This window comes from Gekko japonicus, unplaced genomic scaffold (assembly GCF_001447785.1).
Source record: "Gekko japonicus isolate JY-2015 unplaced genomic scaffold, Gekko_japonicus_V1.1 scaffold336, whole genome shotgun sequence".
Classification (NCBI taxonomy): Eukaryota; Metazoa; Chordata; class Lepidosauria; order Squamata; family Gekkonidae; genus Gekko; species Gekko japonicus.
Window position 1 is genome coordinate 1,040,902 of NW_015172014.1, and position 11,489 is coordinate 1,052,390.

Below are 11,489 nucleotides of genomic sequence, written 5' to 3' on the forward strand. Positions count from 1 at the left end.
CCCCCCCCGTGCAAGCAACAGGCTGGGCAGGGCGCCGAGGTGATCCACAGTTACTTGGACAGTTCATCCTCGACTGTGGTCTGTACTGCTGCCGCTCGCTCGTTGAAACGAGGAGGAGAAGAGTTCGGCTTATACCCCGCCCTTGCTTCCCCCCCCACAACAGACACTCTGGGAGGCATATGGGGCTGGGAGCTCGGAGAGAGAGAGCTATGACTGACCCAAGGTCCCCCAGCTGGCTGCACCGGGAGGAGAAGTGGGGAATGAAACCGGGTTCTCCCAAGTCAGAGCCCGCAGCTCTTAGCCCCCACGCCAAACTGGGGTCCTCCCATGGAATTTTTGCATCATTTTAATGTACCCTTAACACTTGGCTTCAGTTCTGTTTTGAGCCTTCTGGTTGGCTCTACAGCCCTAATTCCTATTCGTATTAGAGTACAGTTTGAGTCCAGTGGCACCTTTACGACCAACAAAGTTTAATTCTGGGTAGAAGCTTTCCTGTGCTTATTCCCAGGATGGGCCAGGGGACTCCCAACTTTGATCTGTTGCTTCAGACCAACACAGCTACCCACCTGATCCTATTTGCACTGGTCCCCTCGGACTGTATTGTTTCACTCTGCATAATTCCACCTTGAGTCCAAGTGAGAAAGCACACAAAACCCACAGCGAATAGTCCCTTCCTAAGGGACATTTTTGGCCAGGCAGCCCCAGCGGATGGGACCTTGATCAACCAGAGGAACCTCCTGGAAAGGCTCCCTTGATCTCCCCCCCCCCCCCCCCCCCAACACTACAAAAAGGATAGGAGCAAACTTCTCCTTTAAGCCTTAAACACTTTCCCCAACAATGTCACTGTCCTGTCCTGAAAAACACATAATGCTCTACATCTGACAACAGCACTACAGATAAGATTAGAATTTCAACAGACAATCCATATGCAAAAGAACTCCCTCAGGAAAGCTCCTCCGTTAGCATGTCATAGCCTGGGGAACTCCTACAAGATAATGATGTGGCCCTACATGGTTGCATGGCGATGAGAGATAGTCTAGAAGGTTGAAACAGGCAAGTGGTGTGCAGTTGGCTTTCAAGTGGAGAATTTTTTCAATTTAGAGATCATATTTAGTAGCAAAAATGATCTAGGTTTGATATATTACTATCGCTTCCATAAACTTTAGCGCTACTAATTTCCCAAGGCTCTTCCACAGGACTCAAATCAGCTTCAAGAACTGCTTAATTGCTAGAGAAGCAACTGTTAATGAGTGCGTCACATCACCAGCATAAAGAGGAATTTTAAAATCAATCATTGGTTTACTTCGACACCATAAATATTTGCATGACTACAAACCATAGCTGCAGGGCAGATAAGGAGCACTGGGACTTCAAACCCTGCCCAACTTTTCTAAAAAAAAATAATCAAATTCTAAGTTGTTCGGATGCAGCTACCAAAAATTAATGGCTGGTATAGGGAAGTTCAGAAACGCCAGGGCCCAAACAGCACTGTTGCTCTGCACCCCTGCAGGATAGGTGCTGGTGGCACCATCTGGTGGGAATCACCCCTCCCCCATTGGAAAGAACAGCACCAGGAAGAGGTCATCTGAGAACATCAGGAGAGCCCTGCTGGATCGGACCAAGGAGGGTCCATCTAGTCCAGCCTCCCGTCTCACACAGGGGCCAGCCAGTTCCTCTGGAGGGCCAACAAGAGGGCACAGAGGCCAAGGCCTTCCCCTGAGAAGAACACCAGAAGAGCCCTGCTGGGTTAGACCAGTGAGGGTCCATCTCACCCAGCCAACCAGTTTCCCTGGTGTGGATTCAGTGGAAGGATTCATAGAATCCCAGAGCTGGAAGGGACTTCTAGGGTCATCTAGTCCAACCCCCTACATATATTCTTTCCCCCTCATCGTGTGCTTACCTGTGAAGTTTGATCTTATGTGCTGAGAACATTTCTACGGTTTCTCTCATGTGCATTCTTCAGTATACTCTGTGGTCTGTGGCTCAAGCTCTCTCCATGCAGAACATTTTGATGGTTTCTCTTTGGGGATTCTTTGATGGCACATCAGGTGTGACCCGACTGAAGTCTTGCCGTGCACCGAAGATTTCTACGGCTTCTCTCTTGGGTGGATTCTTTGATGGCCGATCAGCTCCGAGCTGTGCCTGAGGCCTGGTCAGTCACTCAGATACTCTGCCTCCAGAGTGTACTGACAGGCATGGTTTGGTTCAGCCCCAGAACCTATTTTGAAAGTTACAGGCTGCTGCAAAGCCCCTAATGTAGACTGCCTTTCAGTGTTCCCAACCTTCTGTGGGCCGATACAGCCCAGCTGGAGACTTCAAGCGTAGGATTCCAGGGAAGGGGGCAGTCCGGAGGCCTTTGGGCACTAGATGTGGGCGGGGCGGAAGGCCAAGTGCATTTGCAGCACGTTTGGAAAGTGTGCCCCCCCCCCCACACACACACAGTGCAGCGGCCCAACATTAAGCCCCAATTGCAAAGAACCCAAAAAGCTGTGCTATACGCTATAAAAATATTGTGATTATTTTAACTATTTTAACAATTAGAATTGAAGGCTTCAACCTCGCTTTTTCAGACGGCCCGTCTACAAGTATAGTTGCACTTTAGGAATTATGTAGAAATTGTGGAGATCACTGTTTTCGCAGAAACAGCCACACAGAATTGATTGGTTCTAAAAAATACTTTCTTTCTACAATAAATGGCTACCAGGAGACAACTATATGAGACAGTCCAGTTCAGAGGAAGATTCTCGAAATGACTTGGTAGTCCAGAAAACTTCGTTAGCTTTCAAATGCTACACCTTGGACTCCCTTTCTTGCTACGATGCTATAATCGTTTGTTAATGCACTGTTCAATTGTAATTGTTAAAATAATCACAATATATTTTTATAGCATATAGCACAGCTTTTTCTGGTTCTTTGCAATTGTTAATCTGAGCTGTGACTCTCTAATGTTACAACATTAAGCCCCAGCACCATTCCTGAAAAAATGAAGCCCCGAAGCTAGCCCCCCCCCCCCAGCCCCCCCCCCCTTCGGGAAGGGGCCAGGTTTAAGGATGGCCTCTTCACCTGGGAATGAGTCAGACTTCCCCCCTCCCCTGAACAACCAAGAAAATAAGAGCAGAGCCCTGCACACTCAGAGCAGTTGCCCTGGAGGGCTTCCTGACTCTGGCGTCCAGGAAAAAGCCAGAGCCCAGGAGCGCCTGAAAGACTAACAGAAGAGGTGGCCAGTGGCGGTCTGAAGAAGTGAGCCGTGACTCGCGAAAGCTCCTCCCCTGCCACCAACTGGGTTAGTCTTCTTAAAGCCGCTCCTGGACTCTGGTTCTTTTCTACTGCTCCAGACGGACTAACACGGTGACCCATCTCGCTCTGTCCCCCTGGATGGCATCGAGAGGCTGACGAGTCCTTTGGGGAACCATCCCTGCATCCACTGGCAGCAAGGCCCACCATCTCGTGCCTCGCTGAATCAAGTTCTTCCTTTTGGGGTACCTGGAATTTTTGGGGCACCATTTCCCCCCTCTGCCCCATCAGGCCTTGTCAAGATAAAGGCCGAAGCCACGTCAGAAAGAGGGAGGGAGGGAGGGAGGGAGGGAGATGGTGAGGCAGCCAAAAGAGCAGTGACCAGCAAAGTCTCTGGTTCAAACCCACCGCCCAGCATTCGGTGACCTTAGGCCTCAGTGCCATCATCTGCAACAGGAAGACAATCAAGGCTGACCCTGCAGGGCCAGAGGGATCACACAGGAATGCACGCAGGGTGCTTCGGACACTAAGTGGCACTGCAAGAAATGTGACCATCATGATGCTAACCAAATGACAGATGAGGCTTTAATTGGGGGGGGGATGGGAAAATGCACACTTCCTCCACACCCTGTCTCAACCCACCCCCCACCCCCACCCCCCACCTTGGAGAGAGGCCCCAGAGCCCCATGGCCAAGAAGCTCCGGCATGGGGGCCGTCACTGGGGGGGGGAGAGGTTTGGAGCTTTCCTTCGAAGTTCCTTCCCCTCCCCTCCGTGATGATCCATAATGACTGACACCATGCAGTTAAGCCTGGGGATACCAAAATGCTAATTTGAGGCGGGCAGCTGACATAGAAGAGCAAGATTCAAGGCCAGGAGCATTGTGTGGGTCTCCCCAGGTGCTTCTGGGCTGGAATCCTGCTCTTCCAAATGCTAATGGCCCATTTGCATGGCGACAGAAGGCCCATCAGACTCTCAAAGCGACCTTGTCTGCCCCAAGGCCCTGAGGAGAGCCAGCAGCAGCACTGAAATGGCACGGAGGACCCCCGCCACCCCCACACCCCAGTGGAAACTGGAACCTAGGCTCCCTCACCCGCAGAGTGGGGGCATCAGGGAGCCCTCTGCTGAGTTCTGGCCTCTGCTCGGAGTCAGAGGGATTGGTGAGAGGGGGACGTGAAAGGGCCCAGGTGCCTGGCAAGGCATTGGGCCCGTGGGTGACCATGAACACCCCCCACTCCCCAGCTGCCATAGCAGGCCTCTCCCCCCCTCCACCCCCCACGACAGTAGCAGGAGCGGGAGATGCCACGCCAAGCACAAAGAGCAGCCCCTCCGCAATTCCCAGCTGCCCCTCTGCTGCTTCACATCAGCCCTCAAGAGGAAAGATGGCAGCGGCACTTTGGCACAGGCAGCCTGGTGACCAGCCGAGTGCTACACAATTAGCTGGGCGCACCCAAAGGCCTGCCTCTCCCGGTCCTCCCCCTTCCGGGAACCAGGCCGGACCCCTGGGAAACACAGCCCACTTCTCCGTGGGCACCAGAGGCCCCGAGAGCCTTCTGCACGAGAGGAGGTGGCCGTGTCTGCAGGAGAGGCCAGCAGGGCTCAGGAACACCAGGGGGGGGGCTGTGGCCACACATGGCGGGGAGAGAGGCCCCGAGGGGCAGGACAGAAAGCAGCCTGATGGGTTGGTGGTTTTTTTTCAAGAGTTTGGGTTTTTTATTCTCTTTAAATACTGTACAGTGAAAAATAAATAGTCTCGACCGTCACAGATCAAATCCCCCCTTTCCCCACGCACAAACATACAAACTTCTGGCCGCCGCTGCCACCAAAGTGGCGGCGAGCGACGCCTGGTCAGCTTGTCCTCAGCCTGTTTCGTCTTCCACAGTGTTTCAAGAAAGGAAAAAAGACGCACATCTGTGTGGCCTAGAAAACCAAGCTCCACACCCTCCCCCTTCTCCCACCTCCCCCGCAGAACCCCCGTCACACCAGCAAAGGGCCCAGTGCTGCTGGGGGGGGGGGGGGGTCTCAAAACAGCCACAGAAGCCTCCGCACTTGGGGTGGGGGCAGCTCTCCCGCCTTCCCTCTGCACATGACGGACTCCTTGCCTTCGATTTTAAACTAGTCGAAGAGTAAAGGAACAAAAAAAAAACCCCCACAAGAGCATTCTGTGCTAGGGTGCGTGTGTCTGCGTTATCAGAAGGCACAGGTTTCTCTCCCCCTCTCCTGTCTCCAGTTTGAACAGCCGGTTATTTTTTTCCCCCTCTCATTTGTTTCAAAGCAAAAAAAAAGGTCACGTCACCAAAAACAGATGCGTGTGTCGGTCACCGTTTTCCTCCCCCCCCCACTCCGTCCACGCCTCCCGGAAGGGGGGTCACGAGCTCAGGTAGCGTCAGAAGCCCCCACCTCGACAGAGGGCGGAAAGCAGGCAAGAAAGAAGAGGGGGGTTTCCGCTGCCTGGCCTGGATGCCACCGCCGAAGCTTCAAAAGGATGTGTTAAGAGCCGTGGGAAAAAAACGTTTTCCATCTTTGGCAAGCTTTTAACGAGCACAAGATAATTACCTTGGGATTGGGTTGGTTTGTGTTTTTTGTTTTAAATAATGGTTTTGTTCTTAAACGAGAGATCGGTGTGGTGTTTATTTCATTTCTCTTAAGATGTTGCAAGCAGGCGGAAAGTAGGGGTCGGTTCGTTCTGCGGAGGAGGAGGAGGAAGAGGAGGGTGCTTAGGCCACCCCGTTCACCAGGGCGGCTCCCTCCTCGCTGCCGGCGGCAGCCGCGTGCTCCCCGTTCTCCGAAGGGCCGTTGACAGCCTTGCTGCTGGCCTCGCCCTGGAAGAGAAGAGGCACAAGCACGACGCTACCGCTGGGCTCCCCGACACCCCTCCGGGCACCCTCCGAGAGCCCTCAGGACGCCGGCGGGGCCCCTCCCCAGCAAGGGTTCCGACTGGCTGTGCAGACCCTTAAAAATGCTGCTGCGTCAGGAAACGTCACCGGGTGGGCTGTTTTCTGGCTGGCTCCCCCTCCCCAAAGGTGGCCATGGGCCCAAAGAGGCCGAGGACCCCTGCACTTCTGTTCAGAGCCTTCCAGAGTCTCAGACGGCGGCATCCACGGGGCTTCCCCCTCTGGAACTGCGGCTTCCCTTTCCCTCCCAGCTCACCTTCTGGTTGGATGCGGCTCCCTCGGCCGACTTCTCTCGGCTTCCTTTGCGTGGGGGCTGCTGACGGCTCTGAGACTCTGCTCGGGAAATGTAATCTGCTACCGTAACTGTGGGATTGGGGGGGGGGAAGGGGGGGAAGGAGGGGGGTCAAAGAGCAGGAGACAGAAAGAAAACGGACCAGGTCACGAGCAAAGCCAAAGCGAACCACGGCACAAGGGGCCACTGGAGCGGGACTTCTCTGTGGACTTTGAAAGAGAGGCGACCCCCAATTCCCATATCAATTAGTTTTTAAGAAAAGGCCCAACTTTAGACGGTACCGGGTTGGCGGTCTCGGCTAATGGAGCCATCCACACGGTTGCCACGGTTACGCCGGCGCCTGCTTCGGTTACGTCTTTGAGGCTTAGATTCTTCCTCTGGCAAAGGAAACGAAGCAGGCAACTGCTCAGGGCAGAGAAGCTTGGCTAGTGGGTGAGAGCAAGGCAGGCAGGCAGGCCCCCCGGGAAGCAGCAGAGCTCTGCCAGCGCTTCCATTAAACCCACAATGCAGAGCAGAAGGCAGCAGCCCTCCCCCAGCAAGTGGCATTCGGAGATACACTGCCTCTGCACAGGGAGGTTCAGGGACCCTCCTCTCTAAGTCACCATCGACCCCCCTCTAAAGGGTTCTGAGCCAGCGCCTGTCAACAGATTTCAGGGTCGCAGATGCCATGAACTACGGAGTGCCCTAAATCTGTCGTCTCCAAAGAAGGGAGCTTGAACTCTCAAAAGCTCACTCGCGCACACACCCAAATGCGGTTGGTTTCTCGGGCCCTGCTGGACTTGAATCTGGAGGCTCTACTGCGGATTAGCAAGGCCGCCCTCAGAAACCCCCCAAGGGCGAGGGCTGACCGCCAAACTAGTTTCCTGCAGGGGGGGGGGAGAATGGTGCTCAATCCTGCTCCCCCCCGTCACCCTTATCAACCCTTATCAAGTGTGCTCCCCTGCCCTGAGTTCTCTACACTAAAAATCTCCTCGCGGTGAAAGTTTTTCCAACCCCTGACCAGTGTTCCCTTCTAACCTGAGTTCGTGTGAGCTAGCTCAGTTTTTTAGCCTCCGGCTCACACATTTTCATCTTCGCTCAGGGAGGATGGCTCCAGAGCAGACTAATTTATGCAGTAGGCCAATCGCTCGCTCACAACTTTAAATGCCAGTAGCTCACAAAGTAGAGTTTTTGCCCACAGGACTCCACAGCTTGGATGGAGCCTTGCCCGACTCTGGCCTTCTGGAGATACGACAGCCAGAAATGCACACATTCGAAATGCCCCCCCCCCCCGCCTACATACTTCCCATTCCTGTATAATCCCCAGCCAAGGAAGGTGCCTTTCTTGCCCCTCTGAAACGGCATCCCTTGGATTAAGCTACCCAGATCCCCAGCAGGGTCAGACCCCGGCCCTGCTGATCCAGCCAGCACCACTGGCCACCCAAGCACCGCAGGCCCGCCACGCCCCTGGCCGCCCAGGCACCGCCTTGCCTCCGGCCACCCTCTTCCTTTGGGAAGATCCACGAGGCTGGGGGCAGGGGAAGGCACAGGGGTCGGGGCCAGGGCCGGCCAATCCCTTGCCGACACCCTTCTCCACCCAGAGCGTCCCCTCCTCTCAGACCCATCCTGCCCGCCCCCACGTACCCACGCCGTTTTCACTGATGGACACGCTGTCCGATTCAAGGCCCCCGTCCATCACCGTGGCATCTTCATCGGTACGGCGCCGGCGGGACCGGCGCCGGCGGTTGCTGACAGGCTGCGACTCGCTGGCATCGGTGTCTGCCGTCTGGTCCGTTTCGGTGTTGTCCAGCAGGCTGTACGGGTTGCTGTCAGGATCTTTCAAGACTGTGTTGGGAGAGGCCTGGCATTAGCCAGCCAGCCAGCCAGCCACACAGACGGGGGCAGGAAGGCGGCTTCTTGACCCACCCACCGAGCCAGGACATTCCCTGATGCCCGAGCAGACTGCCGAGGGGCGGTCTGAGTTGAACCTGCTTCTATCTTAGCATATCTTATCTCACACACACACACCCAGCAGCAGTATATGTCTCTCTTGGCGCCTCTTTACTATGTCACTCTGGCTTGCTGGATTTTTTAGAAATTATTGACTGCCAGTTTTACAGTAAGTCTTTTCTGCTGCTTATCAGACGTGACACCACAGCTACTACTTATCAGAGCGGCTGACAATCTCCTTTCCCTTCCTCTCCCCACAACAGACACCCTGTGAGGTCGGTGGGGCTGAGAGAGCTCTGAGAGAGCTGTGACTGACCCAAGGCCACCCAGCTGGCTGCCTGTGGAGGAGGAGGAGTGGGGGAATCAAGCCCGGTTCTCCAGATTTGAACCCACCATGCTGAACCACTACATCAAACTGGCTACACTAGACCAAAGATTTGTCCTTGCTCCTGTTAATGTTTTTTGTTTCTTTGGGCAGGAATTGCAGTTATGTTACTGGAGATTTGCAACTCACAATGAGAACCACTGGTTGACACTGTAAGATATATAAATGTTTTTAGCACAACAAAATAAGCCAAGAGTCCACTTGCTGTAAGCTTGGGAAAAGAACCCCACAACAGCCTCTGAGGGGAGAGGATCATGTGGGATAACAACATCAGAACAGCCCTGCTGGATCAGACCAGTGAGGGCCCATCTGGTCCAGCAATCCCTTCTCCTCACAATCTGGCCAACCAGTTCCAGTGGAGGACCACCAACAGGGCAGAGAGGCCGAGGCCTTCCCCTGATAAGAACACCAGAAGAGCCCTGCTGGATCAGACCAGGGAGGGTCCATCCAGTCCAGCATCCTGTCTCACACAGAGGCCAACCAGTTCCTCTGGAGGGCCAAAGACAGGGCACAGAGACCGAGGCCTTCCCCAGATAAGACCCTCAGAAGAGCCCTGCTGGGTCAGACCAATGAGGGCCCACGTAGCCCAGCCTCCCATCCCACACAGGGGCCAGCCAGGTCCTCTGGAGGGCCAGCAACAGGGCAGAGAGGCCGAGGCCTTCCCCTGAGAAGAACATGAGAAGACCCTTGTAGGATCAGACCAGTGAAGGCCCATCCAGTCCAGCATCCTGTCTCACACAGAGGCCAACCAGTTCCTCTGGAGGGCCAACCATGGGGCACAGAGGCTGAGGCCTTCCCCTGATGCTGCCTCCTGGCTGCCTGTGAACACTGAGGTTCACTTTCCTCACCATGGCTAGTAGCCACGGGGTAGGGAAGAGGAGGGAACTCAAGGGCACTCTGCAAACCACGCCCCCGTTGACCCCATCGGAGACAGAGCGAGTCTGGGGGAGGGGGTTTTATGGGTGGGGGGAGGTGGGGGGTCAAAGTAAGGAAGAAGGGATGAGCTCCCCCCCCCCAGCGGCCAGGGAGGAAGTGGTCACAGAGGCTCACCCAACCCGCAGCTCAGAGCCGCTTCTCTGGGGGCTGCTGGGCTGCTCTCCCGGGCCCCTCGCCCAGCCTTGGGCTGGCCCGAAACTGCCATGCCTCCCCCCGCCCCCACAGCGGGCCGGCCGGGCTCTGTACCTGAACTGATGGAGGAGCTGGAGTACTTGCTGCTGCCCCCTCGGGGGACGGGAGCAGGGCCCCGCCCCCGCCCCGGGGGGGGGAGGAGGGAGAAATGTAAGCAGGAGGTCACTGGGGGGGGAGTTGGAGAGACTCTGGCTGGGGGGTGGCCTTTCCCTCCGTCGAGAGCCATTCGCTCTGCGAGTCCCTTCTGGGGAGACCCCCCGGCAGCCCACCGCTACCCTCTTCCGCACCATAGCCGGAGTTGGGTCCCCTGCGCCCTCGGCCTCGCCCGCCGTAGCTGCCCCCGTAGGTCCGCGTGCCGTGCAGCGAGGAGGAGGTGCTCTCGTCAGTCGTGTAGCCGCCCCGCTCCTTGTCGGACCGGCTGGAGAGGGGCCGGAAGCCCAGGCCGATCTGGCGCAGCTGCTCGTCGATCTGCAGGCGCTCCAGGCGCAGCTGCTCCACCTCCTGGCAAGTGGGGGGGAAGGGAGGAGGCCAGGGTTGAGGACACAGTCCCTCCCCACCGCTCCAGCCGGCCTTCCCACCACAGGGCCGCCACATGGCCAAACACTCCTCTGCTGAGGGAAGGGGTGGCGGCTGCCCCTCATCCTGCACCAGCCCCACCCCAAGAAAGGACGGCGCTGCAGAGGAGACCAGCAGCAGCAGCAGCAGCAGCACCGCCGGACTCCGGCCTCACCTGGAGGTAGGAGAGGTGGTACTCCAAGAGCGCCTGGGCATTGCTGATGTTCTCCCGTGTCCCCACAAAGATGAACGGAACCATTCCCTAGGGGAGAAGCAGAGAGACTGGCAAGGGGCCCCCCCAGCAGACTGGGCGCAGCTCGGCCGTCCAGCAGCTGGCTCACAGGACTCTCGAGCACAAACGTCCACGGGGATGGGGCCCTCCCACTGTCCGATACTGAGAGAACACACACAGACGAGCCCCTTTGCACAAGACAGAGAGGCGCTGTTCCCGCAAGATGGGCTGCAGCAGACTGTGTCAGCCCTTGACGGGGCGCCAATCAGGGCTCCCTCTAAGCTGGGTTGGCATGAGCTAGCTCACAGTTTTTTAGCCCCCGGCTCACACATATTTTTGTCTTAGCTCAGGAAGGATGGCTCCAGAGGAAACTCATTTATGCAGGAGCCAAATCACTCGCTCACAGATGTGGAAGGCAAAACGCAAACAAATCCTTTGGTGACTACTGAGCGATCCAAGCTTCTTCTCCCTTTCCCATACAGGGAGTTCAGGATGGGCAAAAAGAAAACTTATTTACTCAGTGAGCAACTACAAGCTTTAGAAGGGGGATTAAGACAGATTCGTGGAGGAGAGGTCTATCATTGGCTACTGGCCATGGTGACTAAAGGGAGCCTCCATATCCAGAAGAAACAAACCTCTGAATCCCAGAGCCAGGAGGCAACATCAGGGAAGGCCTTGGCCTCTATGCCCTGCGGATGGACTCCCAGAGGAACTGGTTGGCTGCTGGGTGAGATGGGATGCTAGGCTAGATGGACCACTGGCCTGATTCAGCAGGGCTCTTCTTTCAGACCAGAAAAAGTATCCCGTGTGTGGTTAACTCTCCGTAGCCCCTTGGCAAGGCG

At 56.0% G+C, this 11,489-nt stretch overlaps 1 protein-coding gene across 1 annotated transcript in view; it reads right to left on the bottom strand.

Annotated features, from left to right (window-relative positions):
• Positions 1-4,941: 4,941 nt before the first annotated feature.
• The window catches only part of FXR2 (fragile X mental retardation, autosomal homolog 2), a 17,838-nt gene continuing 11,290 nt past the window's right edge, over positions 4,942-11,489 (bottom strand). The window contains 7 exon segments of the mRNA XM_015420348.1: positions 4,942-6,054; positions 6,383-6,489; positions 6,700-6,795; positions 8,042-8,242; positions 9,915-9,990; positions 9,993-10,361; positions 10,591-10,677. Coding sequence (XP_015275834.1) covers positions 5,950-6,054; positions 6,383-6,489; positions 6,700-6,795; positions 8,042-8,242; positions 9,915-9,990; positions 9,993-10,361; positions 10,591-10,677 — 1,041 coding nt within the window. The 3' untranslated portion in view covers positions 4,942-5,949.